Raw genomic sequence first — 19,674 nt, 5'->3', positions numbered from 1 at the left:
TGTGAGAGTGTGGGCAACTCTGGCAGCATAGACTAAGGTGAAGTTAAAAATTCCCCTGAGGATGTTGACTGTAATGGACTGATATGATGTGCCATAGTTAGGACATTGTTCAAACCTCTGCTCAAGGATGCCTGTTAAGAGCTGCCCCTGAGTAGTGAAGCTTGAAGGTGTGTGGAGAGACAAGGGCTTGCCTGAACTAGCTCAAGTGGAGATTTTTTTGCCTGCCTTTGCATCCACATGTTCCTTACATACCCTCTGCTGCTGTGCTTTCTGGATGGTTGTGATCTGCTGGGCCACCACAGACAGCACCTCGATATCGATGCGGTTGAACTCATCAAAGCAAGCCCAGGCACCAGAGCTGGGCAGGGAAGGAAGAATGAGGGGAGTCAGGAACACCACACAGGAGCAAACTTGCAGTCAAAAGTTCAGCTAGATCTAGAAGGTATATATCCACATACTGGGTAGTGACCACAAAAGGGCCCTGATGTCCCATGGCAAACAGTGACACAGCCACTGTGTCCTGGTTCAGTGGACACCCTGACTGTGCATCCCAGGCCATGTGATGAGTGCCCATGGCAGTATCCAATCCTATATTTATCCTGGGACAAATTCTCCATGTTACACATTTGAGCTTTAAAGAGATATCATGTTGAATTACTGGTTTGTACCTGAGCTCTAAGTGTAGCAGATACAGTTTAGACAATGCTTAAGTCCATTTTTCAGAGTTTGGAAAACTATATATAAAGCTGGAAGTATGCATATAAGGAAGGTGATCTTGCCACAAGGCAAGCCTTAAGAAAGAAGTTAAATTACTTACAAAGAAAACATCTGAGAAAAGAATATCAGCTTTTGTTGGAGTAACTAATTCAGATTCACCAGTGTGCAACAGACTAATTGGACCAGCTCTGTTTGAAATGTAGAGAAGAGAGAAGCCTCTCTGAGAGGATCCCTCAGGGCTTAGAACAGTCTCTCTTGGCTGCTCAATTTTGAATACTCTCAGCAGATTCTCTTCTTCTTAAGATTAAGCAGCTTGTGGGCTGAATCTCAGTCCAACATGGATGATATTAAAATAAAGGCCAAAGCTGCAAACATTTGCACAGGTGGATTAGTGCATTGTGGATTAGTGCAAAGCATTTCAATTTTGCCTTAAATGAACAAGGATCTCCTTTTATCTCTTTTTTTATAATTGGATCAACTGTTCCTCCTTTCTGGCTGGAATTTTAACCTTGCTTATTCTGGAACTCAGTAACCCCCTTGCTAGGTCTTTTCTTGTTTTTTTTTGGGGTGCTATGAAAAACACCCACCAATTCCCAGTGTACAGCATCCCTCAATAATGACACTCAGCATTTCACTGTACCTGGCTAGTCCCTTAAAAAACTTGCCCATTGCCATAAAGTCAAGTTGGTCAGAGCAGTTGAACACTACAGTTTGGATTGCCAGTGCTTTGCCCAGATCTTTTGTTGTTTCTGTTTTGCCTGTTCCTGCTGGTCCTGCAGGTGCTCCTCCAAATTTCAGGTGCAGAGCTCCTGTAAGTGTCAGATAACACCTACAACAAAGAAGAGACCAGATGACAAAGAAAAGTATTTGTACTACTGATTTCAGCAAGGAGACATATGATCTATACAGCTGGAGACAAGGAGGAATCCATCATTCATTATTCTACAAAACTGCTTAGATATGCAGCATTCTGCAAAGGAGTTAGAGCTATGCGGCCTTGATTAGTATTCACGGGGGTCTGCATGGATAAATCCTTCTGCCACTGGCTACAAATTCATTCTGCAGAAAAAGGACAGTTACAAAAGGGTAAAACTATTATTTCTGCTGCATATTCTAGAGTACTGCCTGGTTTCTAGAAGAGCTCCTTAGCTATCAGGTGGGCATTTTAATGAGAGCACTACATTAAGAATTAGGAGAGTGCAAGCAATCAGTCTGAGCACTGACCACACAGAATACAGTAGCAACCACTGCCAGGGTGCTCCTGTGCACTTGTCTCAAGTAGTCCTTTACTGTACAAATGGATTCTATTTACATACATTAAGATGTAGGACCTGCATGGTCAGATCCTTGGTTTAATCCCCTTCATCCAGAAAAAGAAAAAAGAAAAGAAAAGAAAAAAAAAGAAGTGCATTTGTTACCCAGAAAACCAGAAAGCAATATCTCTTTACCTGTCAGTGAGGGGTGTGATAACCAGACGGCCAGTGTTGCCCAGATACTCATAGCCATAGATAAACTCAGCATTGACTGCTCTGATGTACAGGTCTCCCCTTGTCCAGTAGTATCTAATGGTGAGTGAACATGGCATCAGAAAGATAAACACTGCCTGGCAGACAAAGCAGCAGCTCATGAGATTACAGCCTGCAGGTTTGGAGAGCTGATTGTCAAGGGATTTCCCTCTTGAGAGCAGGAAGGATAAAGTACCACCACAGGGTGGTCTGGAGTTCTTACAAGACCTGGGATGAAGCATTGCACCCCTTGGGCAGGAGCACGGCCTTTCACAGTGAAACATACATGGGTTAGTTCACATTGCCTTACAAAGAAAATGCCAGCAAAGCTAGATCTGTCTCATACGCCTGTTTCCATTTGCCATGGACACAGCTGAGGGGTAAGGAGAATGGAGCCTGGCCAGGGAGGCCAGGTGAGGTTCAGCAGCTGTGCTCTCTCACCTGAGCTGGGAGATCCACTCAAAGTCGTTCATGCTCGTTACATTCTCCTCAACCAGCTTTGCTGCCACGTCCTTGGCGTGGACCTCGATCACAATGAGAGCTGACAGCACTGCTCGCTGCATCTTGGACAGCTTCCCACGCACCAGGGCCACCAAATCTCCCAGCTGGGGAACAAAAGGAAAGTACCCTGAAGCAATCCTCTGTACCACAACACAATCGAACTCAGGGCGTGCTGAGTCTCAGATCATATGCTGTGCTCAGGCAACTTCTACCTCTTTTTAGAAATACAAATGGTTGCTCAGAAAGCAAATATTACTCAGGGCTGGCTCAGAGCTGAGTTTTGCCTACACCATTACGATGGTCAGGTGAAAAGAAAGAGTTGGAGCCACTATGAAGTGCAGAGCTAATAAGTCTCAGGTATTAGGTGTGATTAGATATGAAGGATGCAGTTTTCTCCACTGTCCATCACTTCAGTTCTTCACCTTTGGCTTCTTGGGTAACCCCAGAGAAGTTATATTTCACCTTGTTATAGGGTTCAGGTGGTGATCATATTATCACTCCTGTATAATATTTGAGGTTTATTATGACAAATACCCTAATAATTAAGTAGACAACCTGTTTTATCACTTGTTTTGAACAGTGCTATGCAAAACCGTGTCTCTGTTTCCTCACCAGTATTGTCCTGGCTGTATTTATTACTTGTCTGAGGTCTGATGACTGAAAAGTCTCCCTCTGGAAAAATCTCACCCTTACATTCATTTTCATACCTGAGCACTCAGCTGTGGGTAAAGCCTGCTGGACAAATCTCCAGCCTCCAGAGCTTCAGACACTTCCTTTGTCCAGAAAATCTGGCAGCCAGCAATGACCACTTGGCCAGGCCATTCCAAGACCCATTTGGTACGTGGAGTCTTAAAAAAGAAAAAAATAGGTGTGAGAAAGGGGAGAAAAGGTGGTAAGACAATTATTTATTTATTTATTTGTTTATTTGTTTATTTATTTATATGTCCTCTTGCTCTGAGAGGCATGATTAACAAATCAGCACTGAATTCTTGTGTAAGAGGATTTCCTTTTCTTTCCCTTTCACTTGCTGCGAAGAAATCACCTTCAGGCACTGGGTACAGCATGTACCTTCTCTCCACTATGCCACTTGCAGTAACCAGTTACAAGTAACCATTAGCAGGTGAAGAGCAGAAAACTGTGAGACCCAAAAGAATGTTTCCCCTCCTCTGACCTATTCTAACTTTCCTCCTTTCAAATTTTCAGTCTGAATAAGAAAAAGTAACAGAAATATCTGAGGCCTCTTTATTTTTCAGCCTTTCTCCCTACCTAGATTAGAAATTTCAATTTTACACCAGCATAGCTTTTATACAGAAACCAGAGCCATGATGTATCCCCTATGCACTGACTGAAACCAACAGTTCATGTGCCCTGATTACTTGTACCAGCCCCTGGCACACTGCATGAGACATGAGAGCTGAAGCAGAAGATCCTTACAAAAAGGAAGTAGTCTGGAGAGATGAAGAGATATGGATTCATACAGGGCTGTTCCACGCTGTAGGAAAGCTGTGAGGAACTGTGCAGGGTTTGCATTCTGCTGGAGCATTAGCTTTTTGCCTAGCTGCCCATTCTGCACTTACAGGCACAAAACTCTGTTAAAGGCTGTGTTTTGAAAGTGGAATAGAATAGAATAGAATAGAATAGAATAGAATAGAATAGAACAGAACAGAACAGAATAGAATAGAATAGAATAGAATAGAATAGAATAGAATAGAATAGAATAGAATAGAATAGATCCCAAGTTCATCAGCCCCACCTCTGGTGACCTCTATGGCAAGCCTGGGACCAACACATCAGAGACCTGCCAGTCTGTGATAGAACTCTTACCTCTGGATAAACACCAATTGATTTTTCTATGTTGTCCCGAACACTGGCCTTCATGGATTTCTCCACTTCCACCAGCCAGTCCTCCACATTCTCAGTGGGAGTGATGGCAGAAAACATCTTCACCTCTTCTCCTTCACCAGAGTACATGTGTGTGATCTGTAGGTTTTCCTGGAACTTCAGCTAATGGAAGAAGCACAACAGGAGATATGAGTGGAGGATTTCTTTTCTATCCCTGCCTTCCTGCCCCTGGGGGACAGCCAGCCTACACCAGTGTTTGCTCATTATAAACCTAGTGCCAAACTTGGTTGCCAGTAGTGATAATAAAGTGTGAGACAGACGTGTAAAATGACCTCTCCAAATAATGGAAAACGATTGTACGAAAACAAGAGATTCACATTGCTGGTGTGACTTGAGTGAAGCAAATCAAATTATAGGTAGGATGAACATTTCTCATTGCCTGTCTAGGATTCAGACCCTTGACTCCTGCTCAATTTTGTAGATTCAAATAATTTCCCTTGATGTCACAGTGCCTGGTTTTAAGAGTAAAAATTTAACAGCTTCTCCGGTGCCCCAGCATATCACTGAAAGTCCCCTTATTTATTCCAATGGCTTTGCACCATGTTTCCAGTTCAATTTCCTTTCTATTTTTCCAAACTAATGACTAGGAGATTGGTTTTACTGTTTGAGTATTGTGGTGGTTCGAGCTGTGACTAGCTATGGAGTCTGAAGTCTATTAGGAATAACAAAAAGGAAAAATAGCCAGGTTAACTCCAGCTCCTAAGCAGGGATGAAGGCAGAAACTTAAATCAGCTCAGTCTTGTTCAGTCCTTGTCCCTTCTGGGGCTGTCAGCAGGAGTGGGATTCTATCCTAACAAGGTGCCTGTGAGTAGAAAGCTAAGTCAGAGCTATTTCTCCTGGCCTTCATAGTGAGATGGACACACATCTCCAGAGAGAGTGTCCTCCCCTCCTAGGATGGCTATCTAAGTGAATTTCTGTAAGTCACCCTTTGCAGATGCCTGTTTCCCCCCATTGTGTGAAGGACAACCAAGGGTACCCAGTTCATGGGCAGATTCCTAGTTTTGAAATGTTTAAAGTGAGGTTGCTGGAATCCCAACTCAGAACAGGCAGCACCTTCCAATGCCTATGTACAGGTAAAGGTTCCCAGGAGACACATTTCCAGAGAGCAGAATGTGAACATTCCTCCAGAACTCAGAAGGCCTCCAAGCTCCCACAACACAGCTTCCCAAAGGTGGGCCAAGCCACTCGTGTGCTTGCTGTGCCTACCCGTGCAATGTTCTCAAAGCACTTGTGGAGGTGAGGTTGTACAGCAGTGGGATCTTTTGTCTGGGACAGGATTTCCAGCAGCTCATCATCTGAAAGGAAGTAGAACCTACAAACACAGAGGGAAGTATGAGGAGAGGCTCTGTTTACTGCAGCAGCAAGAGCTAAGTGCTGGCATGATGGGGAACAAGTTTTGCTGAAGACAATTTCTGACTGCTCACTGATCTCTTTGTATTTGTGTAGATGAGCAGCCACCATCCAGCCCTCTCCCTTTCTGCAGAGACAGACTTCTCCCTCTGCAGAAGTCAGTTATTTCCAAGCAAAGAGGGTTTATATGAGTATCAAAGAATAGAAGTCTTCCTTCAGGGAATAAGAGACAAAGTTACTTGGGGGTTTTAATTTTACCCCACCCTTTCTACATAAATCCTGAGGCACAGATATGCAACAATGCTACCAGACTGCCCTTAACTCACCACATTTGTGTGTGCCTGTTTTCTCCCCATGAGATGGCAGCACTGAAAGGCACAGCTTTGCTTATGCTTGCAGGCCATGCATAAATCCTAAGCCTAGGTGGTTTTTGCAGAATGAAGTGCAGTGAGCCCCTCCTTTCATATTTTCTGAAAGAGGGGAGTGCAATCTAGGCCAGTGAAATTTGGGGTTACCTGGGAAAAGCGGCTCTCTTTGTCTCCAGATATTCACTCAGCCCTTTCTGCACAAGTTCAAGTAGTTCATTACACTTTTGCAGCATCTTCAGTAGCTCTGGATCCGGGCACAGAGAAATCACCTACAACAGAATGTGTAACAGAGGAAGCATCAGTATTCTGAGCATGTGGGAGATAAGGCAATGGAGATAATTGGGTAGCCCAGTGATGTTACTGATGGGATTTAAATGACTCATTCACAGGAATTCTCAGGGATCTGGAGAGATGCAAGCTTTGTGGGTAAGGAGGGTAAACAGCCCTTATGGAGACAAGCATTTCTGGGTTCCCCTAAATACCAGCATTTGTAATATGGAATACAAGAAGTGAAGGAGTCCTGTGAAGTGGAGACTAGAGAACAGAAGAGAGCAGAGCACGGCCACCAGGACACAAAAATAGGCAAAAACAATTGTTCTAAACAACGTAGAGAATCAGCCTTGAGGAGGAATTGAAGGAGTTACCTTATGGATTACAACCACTGCAGGTTACAAGAGTCATTAAGAGGCAGGGAGTCTGTGTGTTGACGAGGAGGAACCTGATGGGGTGGAGACTTGGTAGAAGGCACTACAGGGAATGGCTCTGTCCATTCAGACACCAGAAAAAAAGGCCAAGTTCCAAGAGAAGGGACCCAGCACAATGCCCTGGGCAAGGCTATACAGTTAACACAGTGCTGCTCATGTCCACACCAATATGAAAACAATGACTCAAAGACACAGTCCTTGTGTGAGCATAGCTCCAAGGTGTTTGAGATACCTGCGCTGGCTTTCATCAAGGCACATACCTCAGGGTTTGCATTAGCCTTGCTCATGACAAGCCTCCAATCCTTATCCACAATGTTGTAGCGCTGGCTTTCCAAGGGGAGCTGTCTTTTGATGTCCTCTGAGCTAAAGATTGGCTCCAAGTAAAGCCAAGAACGCTGACAGTTCAGCCACTCCTCTAGGACATCCTAGTGGGAAGCAAGAAAAGCATATCAGGACACCATGCTATGAACCTGTTGAACAAAACCATTCAAACTGTGCACCGGAACATGTTTTAAAAAAACAAGAAAGAAAGAAAAAAAGAGACAATGCAGTACTTACACCTTCCATACTTCTAAAATCTACGTACAGGCTCAGGAGCTGAAATTTCCTTTCCAAATCATTAACAATTTCCTAGCACTCCCATTTCCAAAAGTTTTGGAACTTTCCTCCTGCAGCACCGCTATTTTGCTGTCACAGTCCTGCTGGGTGCTCCTGGTTTGATGAGCAAGTGCTGGCACAGTCTGGCATATCCTGCTTAAACAGCAGTCTCCCATGTGCTTTCCTACACTGAGATGTGGATGATTAGCATGGATTTCACAGGGTCTGTAAGAATCTCTACGGTCCACTTGGTACAGTATGATTAGAGAGACCAGTAACATCTCTCACAGCAATAGGCAAGCTCTGGCCCCACCAAAACACGTTGCAATAGGCAGCAAAAGGGCTGCATTACTTTCCTAGAGTCAGAGGACTTTCAGAGGCCCTATTCTTCCCTAAAGACTGACACTGTCTTGACAATTGCCCTCCCAGTTCCCAGCAGCAAGTGCACAGTGTCCATGTCCAAGCATGGCCCAGCTGCCTGCCTCCACCACACGTGTGTGGGTAAAAACCAGTACCTGTGTCATCTTCAGCTTAGTTTCCCACAAGTTCATTCTTTCCTCAAAAGGTTTCTTGAAGGGTGAGAAAGACATGCTCTGAACCAGGACAATATGATCATCTAGGAGCTGAGAAATGTCATCGGTGCTTTTCAGAATATAGGTTTTGGTGTTTTTGTAAAGCACCACAATGAATGAAACAGATTTCCATTCAGCCTCTATCTTGTTGAGTGCCTGGAACAGAGGGACAAGCAATTTAAGTTTCAGATACAACCTCTGCAAATGGTTATCCCAGTTTCCACAACTCTCTTAATGCCACATTGTAGAAAATTACATATTTTCACTCCTGGAATGCACTGGAAACTGCAGCTCTGTATTTTATACACGACACAGTCAGCAACAGCACATTTCCTCTGCATTGCCCACAGGTTCAACACCTCTACACCAGTGCTGAAACAAACACCTTAAGGGGAAAAAATGGCAATTTCACCTCCAGGCCTGTTCATGCTCTAGATGCACAGAGGCTGCCAGAAAAGGGCTTATTAATGACTATGATTAATGACAGCTTTGACAAAAGGGGAACTATCCATTGGGAACTTGCCTGAGATTTCAGAGAACAAGAGCTGCCAGAAGGTCAAGACCATCTTAGATCACATCTGAACTGATGAACTGAAGCTGAAAGACTATTTAATCTATGAATCTTCAGAGCTAGAAAGGTTTCCTTGCACGTTTACTGGTTTAAAGGATTTGCCATCTCTGTTTCCAGTCACAGCTAATCCCTCTGCATTGAATGGCAGAGTGCAGACAATCAATTTATTTTAACTTAACCAGTTACTAATCCCACAGTGAGGAGTGAGACCCTAGCAGTGGATCAACATAACCATAAAGCAGTACTGTTAATGCCACAACTGAAATTCTGCACAAGACAGAATAAGTTCTTCTACCGTGTGGAAGTTGTGTGGCCACTGCTCCCTTCTGTAAGGACAGCAACCTTTTTTACTTGTGCTGCAGAATGTGTCTAACACTCTGGGACAACAGGAACATCACCCAGGGCACATCACCATCACTGCCAGCTCAACAGAAACCTATTTGAGAAGCAAGCAGAGACACAACAAGTCCTCTCTTCTCACATTTTCGATGGCGTATTCCTTGCTGGCTGTCTCAGCTACTTTGAGAACAGTCTCCATGTGGTCCTGCAGGTTCAGTTCCAGGCAGCGACCAAATGTCATGCTGGGCTCCAGCTGGACCTCAGCCTTGACCTGGTCTGAGAGCATCTCCCAGTGCCGGCTCCTCATGCCAGGATTGCGCAGCCCCTGGATTAAGGGCACGTACTGCTTGAAATCAGTCATCTTATCTCGGAAGTCCATGGCGACACTCTGGCAGTCTTTCAGGGAGAAAAACACAACAACAGGGAGAAAATCAGCAACAGCAGTGTGTGAGGAAGTTGCCTTAAGGAACTCCTAGAAGCTGTCTGAAGCCTGATGTGCACGTAGTCACATGGTATGGGGTAGGTAAGCAGCAGGTGAGAGCACTGGAAAAGGCAGGTTGGAGTAAGGAGGATATGAAGGCTCTCTATGTGGCCACTAAGCCAGGATTCAAGCCTGCTCCCAAGAAGCAGATCTGCCCACCACAAAAAGCCTGTTACAGGCAAGCCCATGCTAAGCTGAAGTGTGCCTTAGGCTAGAGCTCACCAGAAGAAGAGAGGCAGACAAATTTAACTTCTTGATATGGACTGAAGCATGATCATCTGCCAGTAGATATTTTGGAAGTTCCAGTCATCATTTCAAGACATTCACTTAATAAACCTGCATTTTAAGTTATCTCACAGCACAGCTCAGGTCACCCTCAGTAGAAGATGGACACTAAGGAGCTAGAAGCAGGCTGGGATCCCAGCCTGGACATGGAAAGTGTGCAGGAGAGGCCCTACCAGCCTGTGGCCATGCTAGAGACAAATGTACTTCCACCTCATAGGAAGGACAAAGTGAGGGAGGAGGGCTTTTCTCTCTCAGGGCATCCTAGAAAGTCTCTACACTGTTCACATCCTGCCTTTTTATTTTTGGCTGTGCTACTGTGAGTAAGACAATGGGTAGGTAAAGCATATGGGACTTGTCTCCTTTCCAAAATCTGGCATTAGTATGTGCCTCCTTTTATTGCACCCTGCATGGTTGCACTGCGTGCTTGCAGCAAGATGTGATCACCTCATGATCCCTGCTGGGGATATGCAAGGACAAAACAAATATCCAGGTAGCAGAGAATATTGCAACGAACACAAGCAGGTATTCTTAGTATTTCTGTTTATCATAATGATTCATAGTTACTCATGCATCCACTCATCACCTCCTCCATTGGGGCTGATTCATGGCATTGTTTAAGAGCAAGTTCAAGTTAAAAAGGATGAATCAAAAATCACCCACAGCAAAATGTATTTCCATCTAAGCCATCTGGCAGGAGATTTTAGAATTAGCTCTACAGAATGACCAACACATCTCTGAGAATCAGGGAATGGCAAGTTAAGCTATGACTGAAATCTCAATTTCAGCTTTATTAGGAGAAATGGTCAAAAGACCTTCATGTGAATTGCAAGGGGTGAGTGCAATCATCTAAACTTCATACACATTCAGGCAAGAAGGAAAATTGTTATTATATTGCAGAGATCATTTCCAGATTTTGCAATTTCATTTTATTCATAACAAAATCAAGACCTCTTCTGGCTTTCCATTAAATGCATTGGCCAATAAAGAAAATAAGATTGGCCAAGAAAACAGCACCTGCAAGACCCAGATTCAAGTTCCCTTGCTGCCTGACTTGCATGAGGGCTTAAACCCACATGTCTAGCCAGTGGGCTATATAGTAACTCTCTGTGACTAGCCTGGATTATTGCACTTCACACACACACATATATATATATATATATATATATGCACACTTAGTAAATACTAACTGCAACATCAGAGGGTGGCTGGTACTTCAAGCCTCTAAGTAGTATCTAGATGTGAATCATCACAGTTTCAGGAAAAAAAAAGCAGAAAATAACTTTGTTAGCATTTTCCCAGCTGTCTCTAACACATGTGTGACATCCTGATAACCCCTGTTTAGAGCACTCTGTGACATGCTTCACATCAAAATGCTGATATGCACCAACTTCCTTTCCCCAGACTGTACATCTACCTGGTGAATCCTTGAACTGCTTCACACATCTCTGCATGCTCTTAACAGAGTCATTGACATTCTTTTCTAGCTCTTCTGCCTCAATTTTAAGAAGAGAATCATTCATCCAGCTCTCATTCCACTTTATCCAGTCTGACACCGTAGTCCAGAGATCATAGTATGGCTGGAAGTCCTTAAGCATCTTGTTCAGCCCACTGTACTTTAGAAAGAAATTAAAAACAACGTAAACAACAAGTGTATTTACCTTCAAACAACAGCTACATGTCAAAAGGCCAAAAAAACCCCACCTCTTTTTTTAATCTGAAGCCAGCAATGAGAAAACATGTATTCCAAGAGGATATATCAGACTACCTTCTCCTGGGCCAATAATGTGTATTCCAAGGGAGAGCAACCAGCAGAGCTGGGCTAGACACATTCAGGCCATCATACATCCAGTGGAGCTGTGCCTGCACCATGTGTGTGGCATGGAAAGCACTCTTTCCACTCGCCTCTACAAAGCTCTCCTGCAGAATGAGGAGATTTTGATGGATAGGCCACACACCATCAGTGAAAGCACACGCCATCAGCATATTAAAACTTGGCTCCTTACAGGGAAGGAGAAGTAACCACAGACTGAAGGGTAGGAAAGGATCATCATGTGAACTCCACTTCTGGTCTGCAGCCAGACTTGGCTGGATGTGGATGACAATGACTCATTGGCAGCTGAGTAGCTACAAGCAAAATGAGTGTTTACAACTATATAAACTGTTGCTTTAGGAGAACACCACGCTCCAAGCCCAGCCAGCTGCCAGCACCCACTCTGCAATCACTTGCATTCACACCTATAGACCTCCAGCCTTAGAGAAATGGATGCATCCTAACTGCTGCTTCAAGACCTTCCCCAACCAATTTCTCCTCATGAACATTCCTCAGATCTCACTGTGGGCATCTAGAGTCTCTTACAGAAACAATGGAAATATCAGACCCTGAGCAGCCTTCCAGGTTTGCCTGGGATCAGCTCTTCTGCAGCCCAGTGGAGTGATGAAGCAGTGTAGCCAATGTACAGGACCGAGGAGCAGTTCCCCAGATAAACCAAAACAGCATGAAGCATTCCTTCCTGAGGAACTATGTCTCGTTATTTGCTCTACCTACCACCTAGAAATCCCAACAGAGTCCTGTGGGTACAGGACCTGACACTTACATCAGTGACTTTGATGCCAAAGAGCCTTTCCCTGTTGTTGTAGAGAACTGCCATATCCTGGAGCTCCTTCAGCTGCTTCCGGACATCCCTTGCATCTGCAGCCAGCTCGTGGGCTTGGTTAACGTCTGACTGGACAGAAAATCCACCTACAGTCAGCTGGAAGGGAAAAGGCAGGCACAAGTTGGGACTCTGAAGCTGAGTGCTGCTTCTAGAGATAACAGCTTCCTGGTGTGCTCTTTGTTACATTCAAAGGCAAGATTTTTATGCTCGTGATTTCACCTCCCCCTAACCAATTTAATTTCTGTTTAGACCATGATGAAAGTGGTGAGGAGAAGCAATAACCACTGGTCAGGTGGAGGAAACTGCAAATGTGATGACCAGCTGCTTCTCTTTTTTGTGACAATATTTAATGCCCAAGGAATAGGAACATAAGTCTGTGCCCAAATTTGATGATGAATTTACACTGATATTTGCTACAGAACCAGTAAAGTGCAAATGATAGCTGTACTAGTCACTCAGTTTGTTTCCAAGAATTGTTTAACAACACATAACGAGAGCTTCTCTAATAAATTTCGTGTTTTGTTTTGATGGGCTGGGTTTGTTTGTTTGGTTTGGATTTTGCTTTAGTATTTTGTGTGGGTTTGTTTTTTATTTGTTTGGGTCTTTTTATCCAGTGTTGGGGTATTATAATTTTGGTAACCTGTTTCCAAGAAAATCTAGGTCAGTGATTACACCTTTCTAAAATGGCTTTTTCCCCCTGAATTTAAGAGTTTGTGAGGAAAAAATAAAATTCAGACTGTTTTAGCAGGCACCAGAGATATCGCAGCTCCAAAACTCTGCAGTTATTTCAGGGTCTTTTCCCACAAGATGAGTTCCATGGCTGAATGCTGTATTTTCCCCCTTGATGGCAGCGCATCACAGGAGATGCTCTGCAGGGAGCTGAGTACACAAAAAAGAAAAAGGAGGTGCCCATGTTGCTTGAGCACCAAGAATTGGAACACTGTATAAACACTTTATCAATGAAAAATGAGTATTTCTGCAGAGTCTTGTCTTTCACACAAAAAGGAAACTCTTAATAAAAAGCCAACAGAAAAAAACAAGGGCGGGTGGTAACAACACATTTACACCAAAACTCATCTGAGTAAAATCTCATCTGAAAGTTTCCCACCTGGCTGACCACAAGAGCTTCAAGATGCCCTTCTATGGACAGTTCACTGTCAGGGGTTTAATACCTGCATTTCCTCCAGTTTTTCTTGAAATGCCTTCTGATCCGAAATCTGCGTTTTGCGAAATCTTTCCTCATCGTCTATGTGCTGGAGCCGAACGGACTCCGAGTCCATAGACATTTTCACTGGCCAGTAAATGGCAGTCCACCTGCACTCACATGATACAAAGAGACAAGCTTTTTGAGCATATGTTTGAAATGCTGAAAATCACAGAATGAGAAAGCCAAATCCCACCAAACAAGGAGGCTTTACAACAACAGAAACACATGTGGTTTCAACAAAACATTTTTTTCCAGCTTGTCTTGTTGATATGCAGTCCTTGTGACTAGGCTATTCAGCTGGAGAGAGCTGGGGAAAAGTGGAGGGCCTTTTTAAAAGGAACAAATCCACTACACTGCTGAAAAGCTAGGAGACAGCAAAATAACAGTTGGCATCCAGAGGGAATGTCTGTCTTTGAATGTATTTGCAAGGAACTGAAAAAAATGGGGTCAGAGTCTCGGCTTATGGCTTTTCAGGGCTACTGAAAAAGCCAGTCTCCTGTAAAGCAGGGCAGTGAGGGGCCAGTGTAACCCAGATACAGGGAAGCCCTGGATTCTGCAGAGTGCCCTGGGGAGAGTGCTGTAGATCCAGGAAAGGCTGCACAAATTGGCTGCTCACGCCAAGGCAGGTTTCTCAGCTCTTGCTCAGCCATAGCCCACCTACTACTGCTTCCATTTGGACCCTCAGCCTGTGTGCAATGCCAGGTACAAGCCTTGCACACTACACTCACAGGAGGTCACACCCCTCCGGCCCCTGGGGATGCAGCCATCTCCTACCAGTCCTGCCTGTGGCAGTGGGAATACCTGTTCCAAGCTGGCTTGGGGCTGAGCTGCTTTCCTGCAGCTTCTGTGGGGCTTTTGCACCTTGCACCCCATGTTTCTACTTTTAGGAACACTCTGCAGAGACTCAGGTTGCAGACATACTGGACCAAGTACATGTCATAAGAGAAGTGCTTCCTGGGCTGAGCAAGCTGTAGAAGTCTTGTAGCTGTGTTTGTGAGCTGACTCTGCTATTAGGGCATAGTCAGGCGACAATTGAATAATAAAACAAAAAGGAAGATGCTTGGAGAAGAACTGCAGCAACAACAATGGTTCAAATTTCTTCCTAGTCTTAAGAAAACCCTGGGAGTGTTCCTATCTTGGAAGCGTTCATTTAGTTTCAGGCACAGCCTAAACTGTGCACTTTGAGACCTTGCAAGTATCTAAAAAAACCCCAAAAATAAAATTTAAAAAAAAAATCCACCCAGAGAAAAGGGCTTTAGTATGTTAAACAGGTTAATAGCTACCAGTTTGCCTTGCCCCAGGCCAGAAGGCAGCATGAACTCACACTTCTTGTCTACAAACTTCATTTCAAGAATTCAGTGCTCATATAGCCTGAGAGACACTTAAAAGTTCTGCAGGAGCCCTTGATAGACACATGGCCCCTGAAGCACTGAGAATGGTAATTGCTGAAGAGTCCCACTTTGACAGTGGGAGAAATGCCTTGTGCTCACTTGTCAGTGAAATCTTCTTCGGTAAGATTGTAAAGGAAGTCTTCCATGACCTTGTAATCTTCCATGACTTCCTCAATCAGTTGCTGCACAGGGTGAGAGAAAGAGAAAAAAAGTAGACACCTTTAGACCATGCTGATTCCAAGTCTCTGGTGTACACCTCATTTTCATGAGGTGCCTTTGAAGAGCGTTAGTCACACAAGCTTAAAGTGATGTGGGCTGCTTCTGTGCCGTGTGAACAGTGGGAATGGATTTACAACCCCTTGTTCTGTGAATGATCATGCCATCATCATCCTCTGTTCTATGGGAATGAAAAGAAGTGTGACCTAGTGGATAAAGTGCTGGACAGAAATTGAGTGTTTTAGGTTATCCTCCAGGTTCCCTCATTGGCATGGACGAGTCAGCTTACAGCTTGATGCCTTTGTTCCCCATTTGTTCAGCTGGGAAAAGGCATACACTTCAAATAACTTTGAAATAACTCGGTGCTAAAATGTCCTATTAGAAAAAATATATTAACAGCAATTTGAGCACTGGGTAGCAGAAAGATTTTCTTGAAAAGAGGATTCATTTTTAGAAGATAGCCATTCAGTACACAAATGCAGAATGGATCATGAATGCAGCAAAATGCATATATAAGTATTTTAGGCAAGATTTTTAACTGCTATTTTGTTTTGCAAAGAGATTTAAATTTATGATATGTATATTTAAAAATACAAATCTTAGGAATTATAAAAATACAAAGCCAAGAATCTCGTGGCACTGCACGCAAAGACATGCAAGTAAAAAACTGGAGTTCTGCTTCTGAGACACCACACATTGCATTGACAAATTTCCTCCTCACTTCCCCTGATGTCCTGTCCCAAGGAGAGCCTGCCCTACCTCCTGCACTGCCAGCTGCTCGGGCACTCCCTTCAGCCAGTCCCGCAGCTCAACCAGCTCCTCAATGTTCTCTGGTCTCTCATGCATTTTGGTGCTGATGACTTCATATGCGTCACAGATCTGCAGCAGGACACAGCAAGGACCATCAAAGAGTCACCAATTCCTAATAGACACACAGGGAAACCTGCCCTGATCCACCCACTTCCCATTCTGAAGGTGTCTAAGTGACGAGTACACAGTCCTGTTCTGGTTTTTCTTTTTCCATCATCTCATTGCAGCTCAAACTGAATGAGACTGCCAACAAAGAGGAAGAGGAACTGCAGGTATGTAGTGAAAATGATGCTAATAACAGATTTAGACAATCAGCTGGCAGAGGCAGTTGTCTATATTCCAGTTATCCTCAGAGGAAACAGAAGGACTTTTCAGTTGTCTACTAGACAGATCTTTTCAATCCACCAACATACTCTGTAAAATGGCAAGGTCTTGAAGAATTTAATCCCAAGAGCTACAGCTTTCAGGCATGTAATTTATGAAATATATTTAATTCTTCATTTGGTTGAGTTTGCATATGTCCTCGATAATTTCAGTTTTAAATAATCAGCCCAGTGTGACCTTTAAAATATCCCCATTAATATGGCCTTCTAGTCATTTCACAAAAACACAGCAACTCCAAAAGCAGGACAGGACAAGACAGAGACACATAATACATTGAACCAGTTAACTTACTTTCTGCACCTGTGAATGGAGGGTTTTAGCCAGCATGTCCAACATGGCAGTGGCAAGGGCTTTGTGTTTATCAGACAGACTAAGCCTAACATGTTCTATCCTGACTCGAAAGGGGCCAATGATAATAGAACTAGGTAGAAGGTGGTCCAGGCTCTCCTTTTCAGACAAATATGTGTCTACTATCTTTGTCACCTCCGGGGTAGGTGGAAATTGCTCTTCATAGTCTCTGTAAATTAAAACACCAACAAAAAAATAGCCATGTAGACCTTAAGAATATTCGAGCATCCAGGCTGTTTGTGTCCATTCAAAGGATCAAGACATGAAATTAATAAGGCATATATTTACACAATAGGTGCAGAGTGGCATAAGAGCACAGATATTTTAGCTGCAGAAAAGGAGTAGAAAAAAAAGATGAAAGAGGAAACCCAAAGAAGAGAGGGAGAGACAAAATAAAAGCACTAGTGTAAACAGGGCAAGATCAGGAGGCACTTCAGGGGAGGGTAGGCACTTCAGTATATTCTGGGGAGAGACAGGAATTTGTCAAATGGATTTGTAAATTGATTAAGCTGGAATAAGAAAAAAGAAAAGGGCTTCATTCCCACTGTTTGGAGAAAATGTAAGACCTAAACAGAAGTCCATTAAAGTAACAGAGGCCAAAAGACAGAATAGGTGCAAAGAGTTTTGGCAATGAAAACAATGAGGATGAAACAAAAGAAAACATTACTTTCTACAGAATGCTATCAGCCTGAGCAGACACTATGGGAAGGAGGTCAGAGTCAAGTATGCTAACTGGATTCTCAAACAGGATGATTCATTTTTAGGGCCATTAATATCTCCAATTACACTGACGAGCATGACAGGAATGTGACTGCTGTCAGAGACAGGAAGACATTCCCAGTGCCACCACCAGTGTCCTCTAAAAGGATGGACTGTCACCCATGACTGGAGGCAGCCTCTGACAGGGGCCTGATCTCGCATCTGAGGCACGTGTCTCAGAACAGCCCCACACTCTCACATCAGCACATCCACACAGCAGCTTCCACAAAGGCTTGTCTTTGGGGTCACAGGGGTTTTGTCAGAAGCCACTCACTTTAGGAAGTACTTGATGTCATTGTTATTTATCTCTAAGAACTTCTCGTATCTCCTGCCATAGGCTTGGAGGGGGATGCCAGCCTTTCGAATGGCCGAGCGCAGAGCCTCACGCAGCTCTTCTACTCTTGGCTCCTGCAAACCCACTGATTCCAGCATGGGGGTGCCTGTGATATCCATGTTCTCCAACACATACTGCAAGAGGAAGGAGAGAGGTCTTTCAGGACAAACAGAGCTAACTGTGCCTCCTCAGGAGAGGGGCAAGGCAATCTCTGGTGGCACCTTCGGGAACTCTTGCAGTCCACACTCCTACATTGTGTCAAGAATTGTTTGATCAGTATTATGCACCCTCCTCCCCAAAGAATGAGGATCTAGGGAGACAGGGCTTTCACAGCAGCAGACAGAAGGATGCATATGCAGAAGAGACTTGCATCAAACAGAATTGGAAACAGTGCTATTTCCTTTTTGAGTCTGCTTTTACCAGCCACCACACACTCAGGGCAACCAGAGTGTCCATGTGTCCACAGAACCTGCAGAACCAATTCAGAAACAACCACCAGACAAAAGAGCTACAAGGCTGGGGAGATTGAAGAAACCCTGTTAGAACTGAACTGCATTAGCACAGTGCTGTGCCCAGAGTAATTTAACTGAATTCCCAAGTACCCACTGCTGCTCCTCCCTCCCTCCCTCAGTACAAGCTCAGGGGTGTCTGTGCTGAGCTGCAATGCACTGGCAGTGCACAGCTGTATCCCTGGTGGGGCAGAAGTGCTCACCTGCTCCAGCTGGGGGATACTGTGGGTCACCAGGATCCCGTTGTCAAACAGAGAAATGAGAGATGTCTCAACATTCTCCACAGAGGGCCTGAAGAGGACACCACTGCTGCCTAGCTCAATGTCTGTCACAAAAAGTGGATTCCTCTGGGACCTGTGGTGGGAAGAGATAAGAAAGAACAGGGATGCTTTTTGAGAATATGATACACAACTGTATTGCTCTGGTGCTGATACTGAAATGCCTCCTGGACAGGAAAGGAAAGCAGAGAAGAGGACTGTCTCATGCAGATGAAGATATAAAACACTGTGTTCTCAATTTAACAGTAAAGACATTGAGAACTCTTTTTTATCAAAGGTGAAGGAACCATCAATCATGACATATCAGGATCCCCAAAAGTCATAACCTTATCTTGAGAATTGGAGCTGCTTTACAGAAAAACTTCAGGTCTTTTTCAAACTAGGCATTCAGTATTTCCAATATACTCCTAAAATGCACCTTCTGGAAGTTATATTAGTATTTCTAATCTTGCATGTGACCAGCCTGGCTGAGGATTAACTGAAGTCAGTGTCAAGACTTCCACTGATTTAAAGGTAAGAGGCCTCATGTGAGTGGCAGGGTTTTTTCCTTTTCTTCTGACTTTCCATTTCTAAATGTTCCTTCTTTAATACCAGAAAAAGCAAAAATCCTTAAATCAATATCCAATGGAATGAATTTTAGGCACTGTGATAACCTAAATTTGGTATTCGTAAGAGATTCCAGGCCAGATTCTAATTCTGAGGTTTCATCTAAGAATGGAATTAAACAGCCATGCTCCTGGTATTTTTCCTAGCATCCAGAAAAAAATTAGCAGCAACAATTTGCTCCCCCAAGAACGCTGGAGGTGGCTGATTTTTAGAACAGTACATCAAAACAGCAGACCTTGGTTCTGATGGGCTGCTCCATAACACTAACTGCAGCTGGAAAGCTGTG

At 43.9% G+C, this 19,674-nt stretch overlaps 1 protein-coding gene across 3 annotated transcripts in view; it reads right to left on the bottom strand.

The window, feature by feature from the left end:
* DNAH1 (dynein axonemal heavy chain 1) overlaps positions 1 to 19,674 on the bottom strand; it is a 72,052-nt gene that overhangs the window by 37,041 nt on the left and 15,337 nt on the right. For all 3 annotated transcript variants that reach the window (XM_064432475.1, XM_064432473.1, XM_064432474.1), the window contains exons 12-30: positions 18,708 to 18,858; positions 17,936 to 18,129; positions 16,846 to 17,071; positions 16,120 to 16,239; positions 15,244 to 15,326; positions 13,719 to 13,860; positions 12,487 to 12,642; positions 11,307 to 11,505; positions 9,269 to 9,522; positions 8,160 to 8,372; positions 7,308 to 7,472; positions 6,491 to 6,612; positions 5,832 to 5,937; positions 4,548 to 4,727; positions 3,431 to 3,571; positions 2,664 to 2,827; positions 2,166 to 2,279; positions 1,358 to 1,546; positions 253 to 358 (exon numbers count right to left, since the gene is read on the bottom strand). In XM_064432475.1, coding sequence (XP_064288545.1) covers positions 253 to 358; positions 1,358 to 1,546; positions 2,166 to 2,279; positions 2,664 to 2,827; positions 3,431 to 3,571; positions 4,548 to 4,727; positions 5,832 to 5,937; positions 6,491 to 6,612; positions 7,308 to 7,472; positions 8,160 to 8,372; positions 9,269 to 9,522; positions 11,307 to 11,505; positions 12,487 to 12,642; positions 13,719 to 13,860; positions 15,244 to 15,326; positions 16,120 to 16,239; positions 16,846 to 17,071; positions 17,936 to 18,129; positions 18,708 to 18,858 — 3,025 coding nt within the window. The remainder of the gene's footprint in view (positions 1 to 252; positions 359 to 1,357; positions 1,547 to 2,165; positions 2,280 to 2,663; positions 2,828 to 3,430; positions 3,572 to 4,547; positions 4,728 to 5,831; positions 5,938 to 6,490; positions 6,613 to 7,307; positions 7,473 to 8,159; positions 8,373 to 9,268; positions 9,523 to 11,306; positions 11,506 to 12,486; positions 12,643 to 13,718; positions 13,861 to 15,243; positions 15,327 to 16,119; positions 16,240 to 16,845; positions 17,072 to 17,935; positions 18,130 to 18,707; positions 18,859 to 19,674) is intronic.

This window comes from Passer domesticus, chromosome 9 (assembly GCF_036417665.1).
Source record: "Passer domesticus isolate bPasDom1 chromosome 9, bPasDom1.hap1, whole genome shotgun sequence".
NCBI classification, from domain to species: Eukaryota; Metazoa; Chordata; class Aves; order Passeriformes; family Passeridae; genus Passer; species Passer domesticus.
The sequence above is the reverse complement of the archived record's forward strand: the minus strand, read 5'-3'. Positions and strand labels throughout refer to the sequence as shown.